This window comes from Caenorhabditis elegans, chromosome IV (assembly GCF_000002985.6).
Source record: "Caenorhabditis elegans chromosome IV".
In the NCBI taxonomy this organism is placed as follows: domain Eukaryota; kingdom Metazoa; phylum Nematoda; class Chromadorea; order Rhabditida; family Rhabditidae; genus Caenorhabditis; species Caenorhabditis elegans.
The window spans coordinates 11,774,201-11,794,500 of NC_003282.8; the positions used below are offsets into that span (position 1 = coordinate 11,774,201).

The 20,300-nt window shown below is 35.7% G+C and overlaps 2 protein-coding genes and 8 non-coding genes across 12 annotated transcripts; 5 read left to right on the forward strand and 5 right to left on the reverse strand.

Annotated features, from left to right (window-relative positions):
- The first annotated feature begins 5,015 nt into the window (after window positions 1–5,015).
- lpr-2 (LiPocalin-Related protein) lies at window positions 5,016–12,775 on the forward strand. The gene is made up of 20 exons (NM_069830.5): window positions 5,016–5,208; window positions 5,251–5,390; window positions 5,635–5,735; window positions 5,788–5,880; window positions 5,925–6,068; window positions 6,111–6,247; window positions 6,299–6,417; window positions 6,463–6,569; window positions 6,781–6,987; window positions 7,038–7,373; window positions 7,454–7,660; window positions 7,712–7,863; window positions 8,317–8,444; window positions 8,491–8,618; window positions 8,701–8,776; window positions 9,605–9,735; window positions 9,964–10,070; window positions 10,790–10,896; window positions 11,918–12,182; window positions 12,227–12,775. Exons 1-20 carry the CDS (start codon window positions 5,095–5,097, stop codon window positions 12,656–12,658), a joined length of 3,231 nt encoding a protein of 1,076 aa, NP_502231.1. The 5' UTR covers window positions 5,016–5,094; the 3' UTR covers window positions 12,659–12,775.
- 21ur-9478 lies at window positions 6,531–6,551 on the reverse strand. The gene has a single exon (NR_056698.1).
- T12A7.11 lies at window positions 8,871–9,005 on the reverse strand. The gene has a single exon (NR_056699.1). It is a non-coding gene; the product is annotated as an Unclassified non-coding RNA T12A7.11 (non-coding RNA).
- Window positions 9,741–18,393, reverse strand: H01G02.3 (Activin_recp domain-containing protein; the record flags this gene model as incomplete). Of its 3 annotated transcripts, none has more annotated exons than NM_001028080.7 (5): window positions 9,742–10,055; window positions 11,898–12,690; window positions 13,310–13,505; window positions 14,729–14,812; window positions 18,131–18,393. In NM_001028080.7, 4 exons carry the CDS (start codon window positions 18,346–18,348, stop codon window positions 12,655–12,657), a joined length of 534 nt encoding a protein of 177 aa, NP_001023251.1. In that variant the 3' UTR covers window positions 9,742–10,055; window positions 11,898–12,654. The 3 variants fall into 3 exon arrangements, with proteins under 3 accessions (NP_001129860.1, NP_001023251.1, NP_001023250.1); NM_001028079.4 differs by having other exon boundaries at window positions 13,310–13,598; NM_001136388.4 differs by lacking the exons at window positions 11,898–12,690; window positions 13,310–13,505 and having other exon boundaries at window positions 9,741–10,055; window positions 18,131–18,348.
- Window positions 10,970–11,321, forward strand: H01G02.8. Its single transcript, NR_056700.1, has one exon. It is a non-coding gene; the product is annotated as an Unclassified non-coding RNA H01G02.8 (non-coding RNA).
- H01G02.11 lies at window positions 10,976–11,327 on the reverse strand. The gene has a single exon (NR_056701.1). It is a non-coding gene; the product is annotated as an Unclassified non-coding RNA H01G02.11 (non-coding RNA).
- H01G02.9 lies at window positions 14,960–15,172 on the forward strand. The gene has a single exon (NR_056702.1). It is a non-coding gene; the product is annotated as an Unclassified non-coding RNA H01G02.9 (non-coding RNA).
- Window positions 16,215–16,364, forward strand: H01G02.12. Its single transcript, NR_056703.1, has one exon. It is a non-coding gene; the product is annotated as an Unclassified non-coding RNA H01G02.12 (non-coding RNA).
- Window positions 16,922–17,043, forward strand: H01G02.6. Its single transcript, NR_056704.1, has one exon. It is a non-coding gene; the product is annotated as an Unclassified non-coding RNA H01G02.6 (non-coding RNA).
- Window positions 18,394–19,118: 725 nt separating the features above from the next.
- On the reverse strand, window positions 19,119–19,246 carry H01G02.7. Its single transcript, NR_056705.1, has one exon. It is a non-coding gene; the product is annotated as an Unclassified non-coding RNA H01G02.7 (non-coding RNA).
- Between the last annotated feature and the right edge of the window lie 1,054 nt (window positions 19,247–20,300).

Sequence of the window (20,300 nt, forward strand, 5' to 3'; positions counted from 1 at the left end):
CTTATCTCCCCTTTCTGAAAATGACGTCGGCATTTAATGTCTGAGAGAAGAACCTGCCGGAAGTTGGTTCCAATTTCAGATGCTCCCACCAGTCTTTTTTTGGGAACAGAAAAGGTCACTCCGTGTACAAATTTCAATGGGATCAAGTCGATAGTTTGCGTGGGTGCACACGGAGTTCGATCAGGTCAGGTAAACAATTTGTTTTCATTCAAAGTGTGCTTAAACTCTCCATTATTTGAGGAATTTGATTCTTGAGGTCTTGCAAATGACCGGAAACTTTTTTTTCTGCAGAAGGGGTACGGTAACTTTCAAAATACTAGAAAATAATTTGAATATTAAAACATGTTGTTAGATTAATGTTCTAGAAAGCATCAATCAAATTACAAGTGTCCTCCAGATTTTTGAAACACGGTTACGGTAGGAGCTATTACTGAAAATTGGAGCTCCAGATTTTCCGCTAAAAATATTGCAATTGAGCACGTAGGAATTTTGTACTATTAGTCTTTAAAAATGTACTTCAATAATGGAGGAAATTTTAAAACTCGGTTTACTGAATTAATATGATATGTTTCAACTCAATAACACAAAAAATCAAACATTTTTGAAAAAAAAACAGTTCGCAAACTAATAAGCAGCTATTTTGAATTTGTATCATATCGATGTATGCCAAATTTTTAAAACCTTAAGAAATTGCATATTAGATCAAGTAGGCCCAGCTCTTATCTTTTGTTTATTGGAGGCTTTGCAATGAATTTTTTGCATTTAATGGAATTCGTGTATGAGTAAGAAATTTCAATGGATCAGGAATGACTAAAAATTGGGTCCGGCCAAACTGAAACCTTGCTAAAGACTTCCACAAGCTTTGTCCAAGTTTGTTCTTTACTGACAAAAGTTGGGCAAGAAGTTACAGAGCACTGGAAATTCTCGAGAATAGAAAACATTTAATATCACAAAAATACACATCTGAAGCTAAAAGTTGATTTCCAGTCAAAATCCAGAAATCCATTCTCACAAAGTTAAATGTCGTCTACATATTTTTGTACGAATAGGTGGAGTTTAATTCACAGATGCAAGACATTCGCTTCAAGATCAAAACGAGATTGGACCCAAGAAGATACGAGAATTTGACGACTAAAAAACCCATTGGAAACTATGAAAAAATAGATTCAATGCGCAGTAGATGTAGATTGGGCGCCCAAAGAATGAAATTGGTGTTTTTTTAGATTTACAGGTTTTTGAAATCGAAAAAGCTAGAAAAGATCTCAGAGATCAAATGTTTTCTGAGAAACCTAAGCTTCAATTATTTTGCTTTATTTGGAACTCTCAGCTCCTTATCACAAAACCCGACGGTATCTTGTTTCAAGGCTTATCGCACATCACACAGTTTTCGCAACTTATTGAATATGTTTTATGTATAATACTTCAAATTTGAAAAATTTGAATTAGATTTATCTTTCTCGAAACTGGGTGAACTCAAATTGACACACATCAAAAAACCGTATAAGAAGTGAAACAAAGCCATGGCAAGAAACTATTGAATGTAGATTGCGCTAGAAGATTCTTGATTGGACTAACAGATTGACTTCAAACCAGGAAAAACTAGGAAAAAGATAAATAAAATAAATCAGTTTTTAACAGAGATGGATATCAATTCTAGATTTGAATTCAGTACGATTCGATGGCACTATTTCAAAAAAAAATTGAACGAGATTTGGCATCAACTTTTTTGTAGAGCTTTTACCCAAAAATTAAAACTTGGGCAAAGCTTTGGTGGGACGGCAAATGCTAAGGTGGACTTTCAACGAAAGAAGTGTTTTGTTCAGCATAATTACAAGGCTGGACTGTTTTCTGCAAGTCACCTAAAATAAGTTAAAATAATTTGCTTCAAACTCCACAATTTGTATAAACGAAACACTAATCATCTTATTGTTAGAAATTTAATATTTTTTCTAAATAATATGGCAAAAAAGCGCAGGTCCTCTTACAGGCGAGCCACGCATGCCTTGCACGCGCGGATCTAGGTATTTTTGTGCCGGCGTAAAAATTAGAGGTTTATTGCAGTTTTTTTTAAATAAATAATTAGCTTATTGATGTTAGAAGGATTTTTTGTAATAATCAATTCTCGAAACGATTTTAGACAGAAATTTGTTTTTAAAAGTTTGACTTATACACAAGACCTTGAAGATATGGTTATCAAATAACCAAATCAGTGGTCGTTTCAAGTTCAGAAAAAATTTTTCCGGCACAGTTCGCCAACAAGCTACAGTAGTTTGAAACTATAGGTTTACCAAAATTTTTCTTTGAAAATCTATCAAAGATTGCATATCCTAAATTCTAATACAAAGTTATGATTTTGCTGGATTATATAGCGAAAGTAAAGAAAGAGATTTGAACAACAGGCTTTCAATTGGAAAAAAAGGAGATAAGGAACTAAATTGAATGGTTTTGATAAAATCTTTTTTTTCCTGTAGAAGCGTTCCACTCCTCATTTTAAGAGAAACTTCAAAAAATAGAACTTCTACATCCAAAACGACTATTTACATGCAATTTGTAAACAGTTCCAATTATTTTAGTATGGCAATAAAACATTTAAAAGAAAGTAAAATTGACATTGCAAAGCCTTCTTCTCCTTTCTTAAACTGTTGGTTCCGTGTCTTATCAGCTTTTATAGCGTAGAATATCTTGAATAATTGCCATCTTACTTGATTTTTGTTTCTATTTTCAAATTAATTCACACATCATCTCAATCGTTTTGAAAGTTTATCATCGAAATCTTAATCGTCTCACATCACCCAGCACCGCCCTCCACCAATCATGCTCTCTTCCTCCCCGCCTTCCATTATTTTCTTTTTCTCACATTATTTGTAGACTTTCTGATATATGTTTCAAGTGAGTCAGATGTTTTAATCGACTGATCATCGACCGGATATTCTCTTCCTTTTACAAAATGGAGAAGCTGTGAATGGCGTTAAACGTGCGTAAGCGCATCAATCTATGCACGCTCAAAAAGTATAGAGATGGGAAAGAGTCTGAAACATGTGTAGAATGTGTGTGTGCTAGTGTTAGTGTGATTTATAAATAAATTACACACCAAAACACACAAAAACGGAGAGAAGAGTGCAGTACATCAACAGAGTTTGATTCGTGTCTTGAGCAGAAATTGAAGACAGCGGAAACAAGTACGGAAGGCACTTCTTTCCTATTTAACTAAATAATGTCTATTTTAAAATACGGGGTGTCTATTTATGTGTGTTTTGTTTTACGCTCTTGCAAAATTCTTTCCTGGGAATCAACTCAAAAAAAGGGCATGGGAAATAATGAAAATTGGATAAGCAAGGACATTCTGAAAACTATGAGCGTTTATGCAGCTAGTTTTTTACTAATTTTTTGACCGGAATTTTAGGTTTTTCAAACTTTTCTAACTAAAAATATATAGGGAATATCTTGCACATAATTTGATAAAAAATTTATCTCTAGAGTTAATCTTTTCAAAAATTGGATATCAGAGCTTTAAACAAAAAATTTTTTTAACTGAACAATATATCGTAAAATATATCGTTGATTGAAATCTATTAAAAAAATTACTTAACCTATATTTGACCAGCTACACGCTTTTTGATAGAACTAAGTAGTATTATTTAGTAAATACAACCTAATCACTTCGTTTTCCAAATAGTTTGAAAGATAAATTAATTTACAATAAGCTAAAAAATAAGCGAGAAGAGAGTTGTTAAAGTAAAGAAATAGAGAGGTTTTATACAATTAAAATGGGAAAAAAGGTACTGTGACAGTTTATAAGTTTGTTATTTTCAAGTTGAACGAAAATTATTTATAATTAACACATTTGAAAAAGCCGCATATTTTTCCAAAAAATTAAATTTTGTTCTGTATTCAAACAGTAAAACAAACCTGGATCAACTTAAAAATAACAAAGATGCAAATTGTCAGAGCAGGAAATACAATGAACTACAAGAAATACAAAACGTGCTATATTATTTTAAACAGACCCAACAAGCTTTTGAAAAAACAATTTCCAGATAAAGTGGAAACCGGGAAAAAGAAACAATTTCTGAAACAAAATTGAGTTCAAGAAAACTTTTAGTCTTTGTTGTCACGAACAAAAGAAACTCGTCAGACTGGTATGAATATCAATCAGGACAAGTTTTTGCAAAATGATGAGAATTTTGAAAAAAGTTGGTCAACAGTTCAGACATGAAACGGTTAGCGTCTAGAAAAAAAACAATTTCACAAGACAGAAAATACTTCCGTCTTTGAAAGCTCTACGGTTTCTAAATATCGAAACATTTGTATATGAAAAATTAGTCATTCTTCAGTGTTTCATTTGGTTAAGCATCACTTCCATTTTTAGTTCTAAAGTTATTGTGCAAATAGTTTCCAATTTAATACTGGCCAATGGCAATGAAAGTAAAGAACAAGAATTACAAAAAATAGTTCAGGCTTTGAACGGAATATATATTTCTGACAGAACACGTACGGGGTGTGTTATATTGCTGTAAATCCTTTTTTGATTCAATTTTTGTCATTATATTCTCACTGGTGATGATGTTTGCAATAATATTAAGTCGTATCTAAACACAAAATAGAATGACCTGAATATATGCTATAGTTTGATAATTTGGTCATGAACAATTGAACTTTTAAAATGTACAGCAGGCAGAAAAATTGTGTTTTGTGTGCCTACAAGGATAGTAGCCATTTTTGTGTATAAATGAAGTGCTTGTATTTTTTACAAAGACATCTAAAAATGTGTTACTTTTCGAATATTTTCAATATAGACTTTGCTCGATGCACGTTCCAAATTCCATTTTGAACACATGTAAAAATTTTCCCTTTACCTTTCGATGCTCACCACGTACCGAACTGTATTAAAAAGCATTTTCTGAAACTTTCAGACCGCGTTTCATATTTTCTCAACTGGTTTTCAAAAAGTTCCAGTATCTCACCCTCTAACCTCTTCCCGTTGTATTTTCTTTAATGCTCACGCGCCTTCCATTAATCATTTTGTCACCGGTCAGCTGTCAATCGATCCGCTCTCAATAAACAGATTTGCTCATCGATCCCCACCCCGCAAAAATGTCATTTTTCACACATTTCTTCTCGCTAATTATTTTAATTATTGTTTCGATTGAATTCGTTTCCCCATTTTGTTATCCTAAAATTCCTTTATTGGATTTACAACCAACACAGGTTTGAGCTTGATGGTGAAGTTGGCAAAATGTGTAATTTCAGTACAATGGATCGTGGTTTGTCATTGCTCGAAAACCATCTGCTTCTCGGTATTTTCTACCAAAAAACATAAATTCAAGTATGATCAGCTTGATTTTGCAAAAAGATAATAAGACTCTATCCTTCGCCGAGTATCATACAGTGTGAGTTTTCTTTTTTCCAAACGATCAGTTAATGTGATATGATGGAACAATACTTTAGGTTGTTCAAAACTTAACTTAAATGTCCAAATTCCAAAAATTAAAAAATGAATAATTTTATAATTTTATGCAATTACGAGTAGTTTTAATTGTTAATATTTGTCAAGTGATTTCTAGTTCCAACTTTAGATTTTTACCAAATCGTCACAATAATCTAAACTAGAGCTGAAAAAAAAACGAATTTCAGTGATCAAAAATGTCACTCTTTAAAAGGAAGTATGACTCAACACAAAGGAGGATATATGATGGAAGTAAATCAAACTGTTGGAAGTAACTACGTTGAGAAAAGTGAGAGAGAATATTCATCAATTTTTCTTTATTAAATTCAAATTCGTTGTAGTATTCTTCCGTTCGATTTATCATGGATACTCTGGAGAGCAGAATGAAGAAATGAATATGGTTTTGTATGGTTGTTTGGATGGAAATGATAATGGTAGTTTTGAAACTTCAGATAGTTCTTTAGTTTTTGATTTCTAGGTGGCTGTAAAATCGGTGATGAACTTGTCCTGATTATGAGTAACTCTCGACATCCTCAGACTTTGCAATTATATAAATCGGCTCAAGTGATCGAGGATGAAGCTTGTATTGATATTCTACACTTTACTGCTCTTGATACATATAGTAGGTAATATTTCTGATGAATTGATAAAAACTGGATTTCAGCTGAATGTGGAGATGAGATGGTCGATGAGGATCAGAAATTGAGACATGCAAAGATTGATGAGGACAATGAATTTGTTGATGTCGAGTGTCGAGTTGAAAATATTCGGCCTGCAAATAATAATATTTCATTATTTTTTGTAAGCCCCTAAAAAAATACTCGAGTGTAGGTTGAATAAACTTATTTCCAGAAAGAACCTCGAGTGCTAACTGTGGTTGCCTATATTGATGCAAGCTTATCTGGTGAACAAATAGCTCATATAAGTTGCCGATATAACACTGAAACAACTGCAGAATGCGAATGGATTAGGTATTTAATTATTGAAAACGAGAACTAAATTAAAAATCATTTTAGGCAAGACACTTGCTTTAAGACTAACTTGACGCAAACATTGGGCTCTAACCAAATTCAGATTTCATCTTCAATTCTGAAAGTCAACGGGAGCACTGTACCAATTGATTGTGAGTTTTATACTAGATTAGAAACAGTAAAGAAAATTTAGAAAAATGATAACTTTAATCCAAGTGATGTACATTTAATGCATTTGTACTTTCTTATTAGTCATCAAAACACGCTTAAGGGACAAAAATACCTATTTTACGCCTGCCTCCAGGCACGTAGGCAGGCAGGCGTTAGTCTTCACACTTCAAATTAATTTTCAACTACTTCTAGGGTCAGGATTTGTTCTCTGGGAAAACGGCGATGAGTACATTTCAATGCATTGCGGTCTTGTGGACGACGATGGAGGTTGTGATTCTGTGAGAGTCTACGTTTGGTCAGATGAGGATCATATGGATCAACCGACAATTAATGAAATCTATCGAGAACTTCAAAAAGTTTGTGTGGATCCTACTGATCTCATCTTCTTGAACACTTTCCGTGAGTTCAGAAATATACTGTCTACTTAAATAGTTTGTTTTTAATTTCAGACGAATGTATAATACCATCTCCTACCCCAAATCTTCTTCGTTGTCAATCTCCAAATGGCTGGAGCCCAATCACTTTGTCAATGTTGCAAGGTGTCTGGTACATTGCTGCTGACCTGAATGCGGATCCAAAAATGTTCTTGCAATCAACAGTCATTAATATGAAAAGGATTCAAAATAGTTCCAATCTAGAACTGATCTATTATGCCCAAAAAGAAAGCGATGGGCGTTGCATTGGACCTGGAAATGGAACTGTAAAACTGACTGATAAGGGAGAACTTCATGTCCATATTGAATACACATATTCATTTGTTCCAGGATATAAGAGCTCAATTAAATGCAAATTTTTTCTTCGTTTTTCAACAAGAATTTATCTTAAACTCTTAATACTTTTAAAAATCTTTAAAACCCTTTTCCAGTCAAATTCCAAATCCTGTATCTGGACAATCAACGAGCCGTTCTCTACTGGTGCTTTCGTCGTTCTTCGAATGGGACTTGTATCCAACATGACGTCACTTTTATGATCCGTTCCCGCCACTTCTCCCATAATGATCTTTCAATGATCCTTCCGTATCTCGACAAAGTTTGCATAGATAAGAAGGATTTGAGATGGTTCGATCTGCATTGTTAGTTTAAACACGTTGCATATGTTTTTGATTAAAAAACAACAATTCCAGCACAGTGTGGAACTGAAATTTCGTCTTCGACGATTCTCCGTCGTGACTTGATCACTCTTACTCATTATCATGTTCTCGACATTTTGACAAATGTACAAGAGCCAAAGTGTTTGTATAATGAAATTCGAGGTGTCAGAGCTGATATTCATTCCGTGAGTTTTACTCAAAAATAAGGTTCATGTGAATTTCGTTTGTTTTCGAATAATCTGAAAAAAAGTTAACATGTCTGAAATCTGATAATTTTGAAGACACATTAGTTTTTGTACAGATCTGACGAGAATCAGTAATAGAGCAAAGAAATGTTTTTTGTAACCCTCATAACGCCACTTTCATGATTCTTTCTCAAAATTTTTTGATTAATGATCTTTTACTGATCCTTGTATATTCATAATCGCATGATCGTTTTATATTTGATCTGATGAACTTTTAAAACGCACTATAGATTCATAAATACAGACAAAAGGAAAATCATTACATAATTCAAGTTTTTTTTAAACTGTGTTCAGATAGAAATCGACAAAAAAACAATCCATATTGTGAGACTTTGAAATTTTTAATTAAAAAAAGAAGCCAAAATCCAAATCTCAAAGCGCAAAATTTTTCAGCTAGAAAGGGCTGGAACTTGGTTTTTGATGTCAAGAATGGATGAGATGAGTATGGATACGTATGCAATGGTTGGACGAATTTTTGCAGTAACCAATTCAACGGCAGTCCTCAGATTGTTCCAATCGGCGTAAGTTGAAGCAGACCTTATTCTCTCAAATAGTCCCAATTTTTAGTGCTCTGCCAGGAGAGCCTCGTGAATGTTTCACCCGAGTCTTCACAATTCGGGAACGAGAAAATGATCAAGGCTCGGATTATTGGTACGAGTTGCATTTTGAATCGACGACAAAAAACTCAACATTCAGTAAGTTTTCAGTTTTTATTGTCACATTTGATTGACAATTCTTGATTGAAGCGAAATGTTTCTTTTTTGTTCTTTATTTCAGTGATTTTCCGTTTTCTCTTCTACAATCGACATGTTGGCGTCGTTTATTCATGTTTGAGAAATAAACCCGATGGAAGGTATTTCATGTCCCTTTGCAAAAAAGTTCTAAACGCAGAAGCTTGTGAGAGAGCACACAACAAAACTAATTATACTAATTAGGATAATATGAAGTGGGGTGGTGTGGCGGAAATGTGGTTGTGGGAAATGAGAGAAAGTGTGAAGAAATGGAATAGACGTAGAAGAAATGTAGGCCAAAAGCTCATTGCTATGCTTATGAGCAAAGTGCAAGTAACCACTTGGGTAAAGCGGAAAACTAAGGATAACTTTTGAAATGTTAGAGCAAACAATTCGTGGGATACAATCTAAATATATATTTAAATATATTTATTTTGAAACATCAAACATTTTCATCAATTTATTCAACTTGGAAGTTTCGATTTTTCCAACCAAATTATACTTTTAAATCAGTCATATAAAAAAACTATATGCATGAAGGCACTAAATTCCTGCCTGATGCCTTACACTTGAACATGTTTTTCTTCACTTTCAATTAATTAAATTTAAAAACAAACTTATTGATATATGTATATATTTTTTATTCATAAATTTTTGAGCGATAGGCAGGCGTGTATACAATTTTCAACCAATTTTTAAAGTTCTAAAAAAAAGTTATGTAAGTTCCCCGGAAAGTTGCAAAAAAATTGATAAAAATTAGATTTTTTTCAAAAATTTTGGAATCATTTTTTCCCATTTTTCCGAATTTTATAATTTTCGATTATCTATGCAATCGTCAAAGACGAAATTTCAGTTCCACACTGTGCTGGAATAGTTTTTTTTTTTCATTCAAAAACAAAAAAATTAAAAAGGCAAGCTTGGTTGTCTGAATTCTGAAAATATTTTTCCAGATGTGATGAAAAAGCAATCTACGTGATTTCCCGTCACGAATCAATTGATCATGCTGAATTGACCGTCCTTGAAAAAGTTGCAAAATCTGTATGCGTTGAGCCAACTCTTTTGTATCATGTTGCAGCTCATGGTGAGTAGACAAAAACGGATATTATTAGAAGGCACCGATTTACAATTTAATACACAAAAAAGACTTGAACATTGAGGGGAAATTGATAGATAAATCTAATGTTTTTTTGAAAGAAACAAAAAAGATAAGAGATCAATTATCACGATTGTTAAAGGCACATAAGTCAGGTTCCAAAATTGAAGAGATCCTAGAATAACCCGTGTTATCCCAAGAAATATTTCATTGCAGATGAATGCATATTTGAGCATAATCGTCTCAAACCTCCCGCTTGCAGTTCCATCGATAGTTCTTCAAGTAATGCAGAATGGGTTGAATTGAATCTGCAACAAATTGAGGTTTGAGTTTTTTTGTTTGGATGTTCTCTTCTTCTTTTGAACTTTCCCCGCGCATTCTGGAATACCAAGAGAAACCACTAAAAAGAAGCAGAAAAGAGGACCGAAAAATAATTTAGTTGTCAACTTCACTTTGACATATGAGTTCCGGTTGGGACGGATGATGCTGCCTTTAAAGAAGCGATCACAGAGGAAATGCGCACTTTTTTCGTGTGTTCAGAAATTTGCACACTAAATTGGGGAGAAGCGAATTCGTGAACGTTTTATGCTAATCGAGAATGACGTAAAGTGCAATCTTCTTTGAACGGTTAAATTTTAAAAAATGAATGTGTAGGCACGTCTTCAGGCGTCGTTCTCTCTGAAAATAGGTAAAGCGTGTAGGCAGGCACAAGGTGGGCAGTGTAGTTTTTAGTGCCTTTTCCTAAAACTAAGAAGTAACTTTCTTTGTGTGGCTTTCGTGTAGGCATCAATGCCTAATGGCTGCCTGCCTTGTTTACACAACAACGCGCGAAAAAAACGCGAAAAAAATAAATAGGGAGGTATGTAGGCAGGCAAGCACAGACCGGCCTGCCTATCATGAAAGCTACAGAAATTTGGGAATAAGAATTGAAGAGGGCCTGTCGTGACAGTTCTTGCAGGTACAGAATAGTTTGCTACCTAAAAATATTTCAAACTCTCTCTACTTAGTTCCGAAATATCTCTCAAAATCCTCAAAATTTCAGGCCTCCTATGGTCGACTACTGTACCAAGTCGTTGCAAGCTCCAACGGTCGTACTTCTAACTTTGCCCTCCGATTCGATGGACAACACTTTCAAAAAATCACCGAGCAGTACGTGTGAATCCCTTTCATTTTTCATTCTTTTCATCTGCGCCACACGCGATTCTTAGGCACGCGAAAGCTCTTCTCTCTATCTGCTTATTCTGCCTTCACATAATTCATTTTTCGAGAGCCCTTTTTGAAGAGCAAATTAGGTTCTTCTTTGGTCCCCCTTCTCCATCTCTTCATCCTTTTTCCCCGCTTTCTACTTTCCACCATCAGGGCTCTTTTTTTGTGTGTTCGGCGCGGCGGAGGAGCAAAAAAAGAAAGTTTCTCCTTCAACTTCTTCCATCCCATCGGACGACGATGGTGTGGAGCACTTGGAGCCGAGAGCTCACACAAAAACTGCAAATTTATTCACAAGTCAGTGAATAGAGGAGACGCGCACCGCTGAGCACATACACGTAAAATAGAGAAAAAGAGACACCGAAATGAATTCTATGAAATTCGAAACAGATCTGATACATCTCATAAAAAGAGAGAGTGTGGAAGATGACGAGAGTGGAGCATACTTGAAACTCCATGATTTTTTAATCGTCCTATGTAGTTGCAGATGGCAAAAAACTAGTGGAAAATAGAATAGAAAATGTGAAAAGTGGCAGCTAAACATGCGATTTCGTTTAGAATTGCGTCAATCACAAAATGAGGAAATGATTTTTGGAAGATTTTACTCTGATTCCAGATGCCGGATAACAAGGGGTTACTGTATTTTGGAGATTCGATGAGGTCTAAGAAAAATAAGGGGCTTTCATGTAGGCATGTAGACCTAACAGCTTGCCTACAGCAATACCGTAACTTGGGCTAAATCAGGAGTGGGACCAATCTTCTGATTTTTAGGTGAAAATTTTTGGGTAAAAAATTTTCTGATTTTTAGGTAAAAAATTAATGAAAAAAATATAGCATAAGCTGATTGGCTCCAAAATTTTATAATCGGTCTAAAAACATGTTAGTCAGTTTTTATATGTCAAGTCTTGTTCGCGCGATATTTCTAAAAATGTATTCAAAAAACTCACCAAATCCACTCCCATTCCAGATCATCGGGATGTCTTTCGTCACCAGTTTCACAAATTCGATTCTCTCTTCGCAATCGGAATTTGATCTACCTTCCAGCTGATGATGGTCTTGTCGCTCTTATTCATCCAGCAGGAATACATTCCGATCTTCTTCTCCGTGAAGCTCAAATGTCTGGAGTTCTGCCGTGTTTGGCTCCAACTGCTATACCAGAGAAACAGAACTGCTCACAACTGATTGCTCCAGTGTGCAAACTTCCGAATGAAACATTGTCGAGTACAGAACAGGTAGGCAGACTTCTTAAGGTGTCAATCAAAGATCTGACTTTCAGTTGAATGGTGATTGGTACCTATACTCTTCTGATCCAATGTTCGTGTTGAATTGGAGATGTACATTCAGAGATGGCGATGACTATTATAGCCATACATTTGAATGCTTTTCCGAATCTTGGGTCGGAGAATGCGAACGTTCCACACGTGGCACAATTAACATCCATATTTCAAATTCCACATTCTACACTGTATTTGAGGAAGAAGAAGCTCCAATCAGAACTCCCGAAGCAGAAATCTTCACGTCTGGCAGGATATCAGTGACCGATGAACGTCTCCTAATGCTCAAAGAAGACCATCTTGTTGGAAGAGCATACTCGTTGTGGTTGCGAAAGACAGAGGGTGGAATGACTGAAAAAGTGAGACAAGACGCCGAATCGTTTTGTGTTTGGCCGATTGAATCACAGATCAGACATACCGCCATGCTGTGCTAGCACAGGTGACAGTAATAGTTGAAGGCAACAACCTGCAAACAAATTAACTGTATTATTTAATCCTATGTTTTTACTGTAAAGTTGGGGTTTTCAAAATGAATATTTAACAAATTAAAAGTATGCTGTTTACAGTTTTTATATTTAAAACAATTTTCCCTCTGTACAATTTCACGGAGTTTTTGAACATTGCTCAAGACGGTGGGGGGCATTGTTTTGAAGTATAATTAAAAATTGATATTTGAAACAGGAAAAAAATTTGTAAAAACTTTAAAACGTTTAACAAGATACTAATCCCTGATTAGTCTATAAATTCTTACTTTGTAGGGGATTCTGAAATAGAGATTAGCAAGAATTGGAAAATAGAGTTTTTAACTATTTAATGGTTCTCTTTTTCCCGTTTTTTTGTAATATTTCTGAATTTTGTCCTATAATATTTTTTAGTATTATCCCTTTCTAGGAAAGCTATATTTTTAGTGAAGTTTGCAAATCTCGTCTTCACGTGGTGTCAGGCTGTCTCATTGCGGTTTGATCTACGAAAAATGCGGGAATAGTTTTCCCAAAAATATGTGAAGTCTGCGTCTCTTCTCCCGCATTTTTCGAAGATCAAAGCGAAATGGGACTTTCTGACTACACGCGGTCTTCCGAACTCACCATGACTGTAGCAGCTCCAACTGTAAGAGGAACCACTACAAGAAGAAGAGTAAGCAGTGACGTCTTGTTTGGTCCCTCTCGTTCCATTAATCCAGGTGGAGGTGGTGGAATCCCATCATCAGGCCGATCCATTCGATGAAAAACCAGCGGAGCATCATGATGTGGATCCGCAGGCGACATTGAATCCTCTTGACGACTGGAATCGAAAGATGATGAGGAAGAAGGTGGTGCGAATCCAGCAGAAGAAGAAGACGAAGAAGAAGATGAAGATGAAGCTTGAGACGTTCTTCTGAAGACACACAAAACCAGATAAACAGCATGCGGATTATATACGCGGCCGCCTCAAACACCCGGGGAGACATTAAGAGAGAGTTTTATTTTTTGTTTCTCATTTTTCATCGATGAAAGCAGTAAAATCAGGCAAGTGTGTGTGAGCCATTCAAAACCAATTCACTCGTGCAATTAATTTGTGAAGGTCCGTGAGATGTGGGAGGTAGAGGGAAACAAGGAAATTGAGTGTGACAAGAAAATGATGGAGCAATTGGACACGAATTGAGGATGATTTGTGGATTTGGATAATTGTTGTGGAGCACTAGTTTGAAAAAAAATGTATATTTCATTTAATTGAGTGTGTTTGAACAGCTTGTGATTTACCGTGTGCAAAAAATTCAATTTTTCCAATTGCGGTTACTTATTAATTAATGGTTGTTAGAATTAACGCGTGTGGGCGCAATGCAGGCAAGATTTTTGTGCCTATCCGGAAGGCTGAGTTCAATGTAAATTAAATACTATCAGATGTTCTCCGCAAATTCAAAATGTATGTATGTTCTAATCTTGAAAACTGGAAAGTCCTACATTTCCTTTTTGTTGCTTGCAAAACTTGCATGATTAACTTTCTGTACTATTGCAACACGAAGCTTAAAATTACATTCAAAATTCAAGTTTTCCTTTATATTTCTTTGTTTCCCATTGTTTCATGCTCTCCTCCTGATACACTATTCCTCAGAATACAATCGTCATCACGTCGGTGACGGCGGCATCGTCAAAAGTATCTCATCCTGCTTCTTTTGATGTTTCATAGCCACAAATTATCCATCTTTTTTCGTCGTTTTCTTTTCTCACAACTATTCCCATCTTTTACATTCAATTTGTAAGAAAGAAGGAGGAGGAGGAGTCAAGGCACTTTTGAAAGAGACTTCTCTGTGGTTTCTAACGAGCCTTCTCTACTTCTTTCCAACATTGAATCAAAAAAGGAAAAAAGAAAGAAAAAAGAAGACGGCGAAGAAGAAAAAAGAAAAAAGAAGAGGATGCGATAATTCAATTCTCAGTGCAGAAACAAGTGCTAGTGCTTCTCTCTTTCTGTGTGAGTATGTGGTGTTAGCGGCATGCCACGTCATTCAAATTTTTCTGTACACTGACCTGGTGTGGGTCCTGAGGAACGCAAAAGTATTGCAGAATGGTTGATCGCATGCGCAAAGATCCGTCCATTTATCGTCTTCGTTTCTGAAAATTTAGAGAATTAAAAAAAATTTTAAAGGGGTGTGAAGGGGGTTTAGATTTTCAGCCAAATTTACAAAAGCTTTGAAAAAATTCATCCTACTTATGCAAACTCATAGTTATCTGAGCCTTATGTGTTATCTAAAAAAAATATATGCCTGCCTGCCTTCACCGCGACCTACGCCTGCCTCGTGCCTACTAGCGTTCATGCGTTCTTACGGTCAAATTTCAGGTGTATATGTTTTGACGATTTTTAAATTGTCATGGAGCACACTTTGAAAAAACCCTACAATAGGAAGTAGGCTGGCGAGGAGGCAGGCGCCTACCGATGTGCCTAGCTAAAAATGCAGAACCAAACTTCATTTTCTTCAATTTCTCAATGCAACATATTTTAGGCACAATGTTTTTTAAGAAGTCTTAAAGCTAGTAGCGAAATTTCAAACTTCCCTCAAAACCTGGCGCCCAAAAAAAGTGTAGCCTAAATTTCCATACAGATCCCCTTTTCCCATCTGGAACAAAAAATCCACTCTCTCGTTTTTTTTTTCCATTTCTCAAATTTATAAATTCAGTATGCATTCTGTGTTTTTGTGCATTTGTGGATAAGAATAGGAGGGCAGTGAGCACCGTCAAAAACAAAGCAGAGGTCCGTGTGTCGTTCCATTTTCCTGCTCTCCAATGTATACATGAATGGATAGAGAGGATATATATGTGTGTGTGCTCATACTCTCACTATATATATACATGTATATTTTTGAGCAAAAGCAAGTCAAAAACTTGTATGCCTTTCGATGAAGTGTCCCTTTTCCCGTCACTCTTTCTCTCTTGTCGACGTGGTAGAGAGTCTTCTGACAAATGATGCGTGAAATGATACATGTTGTCCAGTGAAAAAAAGAGTTTTCTGTGTTCTTCTTTAGGTTCCTTTAGGTTCTATATCCCGCTCTTCACTGACAGTGATGAACAAGTGAAACAACACGGACATCATTGCGCCTGGATTTGTCATTCTTGATGGATGAATTTGGAGGAGCTTTAGTCGAGATACATTCCCCAAAATCACATCTTCATGGTCTACTTCACAATTCAGAGATTGAACAAATTGTGGTTCTGAGAGGAAAACAATCAGGCGAATTGGGCCACTACTAATAATATGTTAATCTAATAGGTTATGGCTACTCGAAAAACATTTTTTAACTTTTTGAGAACAAGGCGTGTCAACAATTAGTTAATATTCTATGAGGTCAGCAAAAGAAAAAAGTTTGAAATGTGAATAGTTGGTGGTCAGAGTTGGCACTTTCTAGAAATCCAAACTTCCAGCCTTCAAGGCGGCCTACGCCTGCCTCGAGCCTATTAATTCAAATGAAAATCAGAGCAGCTTACTGAACTGCTTCGGAAACTACTCATCGTATTCTTTCACAGCCACGTAGCAAAATATGATTTGCGAAGGAGAATTGCTCAAATCTAGAGTTTCCATGTAGGCGCCAAAACGCCTGCTTGACCTTTAGACGATCACTACCTGTAGGGTGGCGCGTAGACATGGAGACGATTTTTCAAAAATTGACTGTGGATTTTTCATTTAATTAGTTTTACATATACTCTAAAAATAAACTGTAATTAACACTTGTAAATATCTTTCCCCGTAAAGACATCGATGCTCAAAGCTCACAGCTTTTCTATGAAACTTTCGAAAAAATCTCCCCCATTCAACATGATACTTTGAAACCTCGAAACCTTCGAGAAACCTGGTGACTGTTGCTGCTCTAAAATTCACAAGTTTCTCGTACTCACAGACTCTTACTTTCTTTTTCTCGAGTCGCATACTAAATGCATTAGGCTCAGTGCTCCAAGTCATCTTCCCGTCTGTGTTTGTGTGTGAGAGTGTGTGGCTCAAAGAGCATCACGTTGAGTTTCGGGTAATATGAGACGACGCAAAGGAGCACAGAAGATGCAGCAGAAGCATAAGAAGAAGACCATCTTCTACTCTTTCTCTTTTTGTCACCAGATCCTGGATATATCTTTAGAGTAACAAAAAACCTAGGTTCATTTCTTTCGTTTATCAGTGGAAAAAGTGCGCGGAGAGCAAGAGGAAAGTGCACAAAATCTGATATTCATACCCCTGAAATGCTCGTAAAATGTTATGGGCTTACGCAGCAGCTTCTGTGAGCTTTTTGGTGTGGTAATCGAATGTGCTCTTTCTCTATATTGCTCAGGTGTCCACTACATGCCGTGGGAATTGGTATGGATAATGACAAAAGACATTTAGAACCCTCTTGTTGTTTGTCGTATTTCTCGAGTCGGTGCAATTCCACAAAATAATGCAATCACCCCCGTTTGTCGCCGTCCGTTCGCTCGTTTTGTGTCGCAGAGAGGGAAGAAAGAACTAACGACCACGAATTTGTCATTACGAACAAATGGGAAATTTAGGTGAAATGGGTGATGTTTGTAGGTGAGCTTGTTATCTCTACTTACATGATTACCATCTTTGATCTAATCTTGGTTTTGATGATAAGTAGACATGAAATCTGGCAAAACTGTCTACTTTTAGAACAAACTCCGGAGTTTGGTATTTTTACAGTACACCTAATTTCAAATAGTTTTTTTTTTCAATTTCAAAATTTGAGTATAGGAGGCACTTGTACTTTGACAGTAGGCAGTGCCTACTAGGCACTTGTACTTTGACAGTAGGCAGTGCCTACTAGGCACACGCTCGCTTTGAAGGCAGGTATGCAGGGGTTGGGCCTACATGGAATGCTCACTGGAGCCATTCAAAGTGCGTTGCCTACAACGTGAGCCGAACCGAAAAAATAAATTTGAATTCTCTCAAAAACAGGATGCAGTGACAATTTTGTATCCTTCCTTGCAATTATTTTTAGCAATTTCCTTTTTGTCACGAGAGGCTTCAGATTTTGCAAAATGACGTTGCTCAAACTGTGCTTAGGCTTCTTTTTGCTTTGGAGGTGCTTCTGGACGAAATGTTCTTGCTATTTATTAATAAATAATTTTGTAACACCTTTAAAATTAATCTACTTTTTAATCATTTCCATATTAAATTCCCTCAATTTCTTTAACTTAAAAAACGTAATAAAGAAGGCAGTGAGAAGAAGAAAACGCTCTGAATAATTAATCGTGTGCTCTTTTTATCCGCATTTTTTTCTTCGAAATTGAACCTTGAAACAAAAAAAATGTGAGGAGGAGGGTGGGAAAAGCCGAATTAATGGTCGTGTGAGCACTCCAAAGGTCAGGAATTGAAAATTGAAAATAATTTTATGGGGAGTTTTGATATAAATTTCATTATTTTAGAATTCATTTTTTTTCAAATCAAAAACTCACTTATGACATCCAAGAGTATTCGTTCCACACGTTCGTATCACTTGATTGCTATCTCTCAAAATGCCAACTAAACATACAGTACCATCACATGAACCATATGGTACACAATGATCGTCAGTACAGTAACATTTGACCGAATTCGCCACGCCGGGAAGGAGGAAGAGAAGTAGAAGGAGAAGCTGGTTGTGATATCGCCATCGTTGTCGTCCCGGCCTCATTCTATGACATGACAACAAGGGGTTCGTGATGGTATGAGACGATATCTGGAATTTTAATTGATGTTTAGGGCGTGAAAGAGTTTTAAAAATAAGAATAAAAGGAAAATGTTACAACAATTATCAATGATTAATTAGTTTCAACGAGCTGAGATGAATAATGTTTAGTTCTAGAGAGCAAAAACCTAAAATTCTGGAATAAATTCAGTTTCAATTTTCAAAAAAAAGCGTTTAAATTTGCGCTTAAAATATGGCGCAATTAACTAGAAATAGAGTGGTAATAAATTTTAAACTAAAATGTTTTAAATTTGAAATTTAACCAAGATATCCTATTCCTGGAAATCCAGATAAAACTTGAAGTTTTTCATTCAAGTTTTCTCAAAAGTTTCACTTGTTTTAATTTGATAAAATTACAATTTTTAATTGAATTCGTCAAAAGTTTAAGTGAATTCGTCAAAAAATTCGTCAAAGTCCTTAAATGGATGCTAGATGCTTTTTCAAGTCAAGACAACTTTTAGTAAAAACCAAAATATTCCAAGATACTCTAGACCTCCATTTCCAAGTTATAAACATTTTGGAACGAGAGTTCAAGAAAGAAGAAAAAACAAAAGAGGTGAGGAAACAGAAGAACATAAAACAAAAACAAAAAATAGAGATGCTAAAGGCAAAACAAAAGGCGAGAAAAAAGAAAAAAAAAACGGCGGGACGCAAAAAACTCGGTGGGTGGGGTTTTGTCTGTGTCACTCTGCGTCTTTCAATCTCACGATCTATCCTTTGACTGGCCGGGACCCGTCGTCCGAAAGACTCACTCATCGATTCTGACGGACAAAGTCGGAAGGAACCAGGCCCCGCCCTCCCCGGGAGCCAACCCCTGCTCCGCCCAGTTTTTGAGAGCTTTTCTGATGTGTGATGTCATTTTTTTGTTGTTTTTTTTTCGTGGGGTGAAAGAAGTTTGTAGAGAGATTTCAGGAAAATTAAAATGAGAACATCCCAAACTTCAACGAAAGATAGAAAGAAAAAGAACAGAAATGTGTCAGACATAATAAGATAGATTTTGAATACATCATCATCATCATCATCACAGAAAGAGAAACCACGATTCGATTCTTCTTTTTCTCATTTTGTCGCCATTTCCTTCTTTTCTTCTCTCTATTTGCTCTGTGTTGCCAACGGCAGGAAGCGTGGAGTGAAATGGTGAGACAGACGACTCCAGCAGAGTCTATGTATATATAAATCTATTCGATTCTCCTATTTTTGGGTGAATGTTTGGAACATCTTCAATTGAACAGAAGGCTTCTTTTTACTACTAAACAATTGCATCGTTCAAGGGTCAAGAATTTTGTATCTTTTTTTGTATTGAAGTCTAGAGGTTTCTCATATGACTAAGCAAATAATGTATCTAGAATTCGCTGGTCAGTACAAAATTTTGAAATCTTCAATTTTTCGAACAGATGTTTGATGAAAATATGCTGCCAGATATTAGAGTCACTTTGTATTTCGATCGTTTTGATTAAAAAACTGGACAGTAAATAAAGTCCTACATCGTTATGTTTGATTGGTTGCTCCAAGAAAGTATCATCTCATAAAACTCTTATTTAAATGTCAGCGTTCCTGATTTTGAGGCTACCTACTCGTGCCTAGTACCTGCTTTTCAATTTTAATTTTCGAGAAATCTTTTGAAACCGAAAAATGAGAAATTAGTAATTCTGCGCTATGCTACGCAAAAATTGAGAATCGGAGATTACGAAAAATCACAAAAAATAGGCGGTAGGCAGTGTTTGATCAAAACCTTAAACCCTATGAATTCAAAATATCAGAAAATACTGTAAGCTCGTTTGTCTGAAAATGTGCTCTATTGACACTAATGACAATTACGGTTACTGTAGTTAATTGTTTTATTACGTTGAATTCCTCTAATTGTGAGTTGACACTTGAAACTTGAAGAGAAAATACTG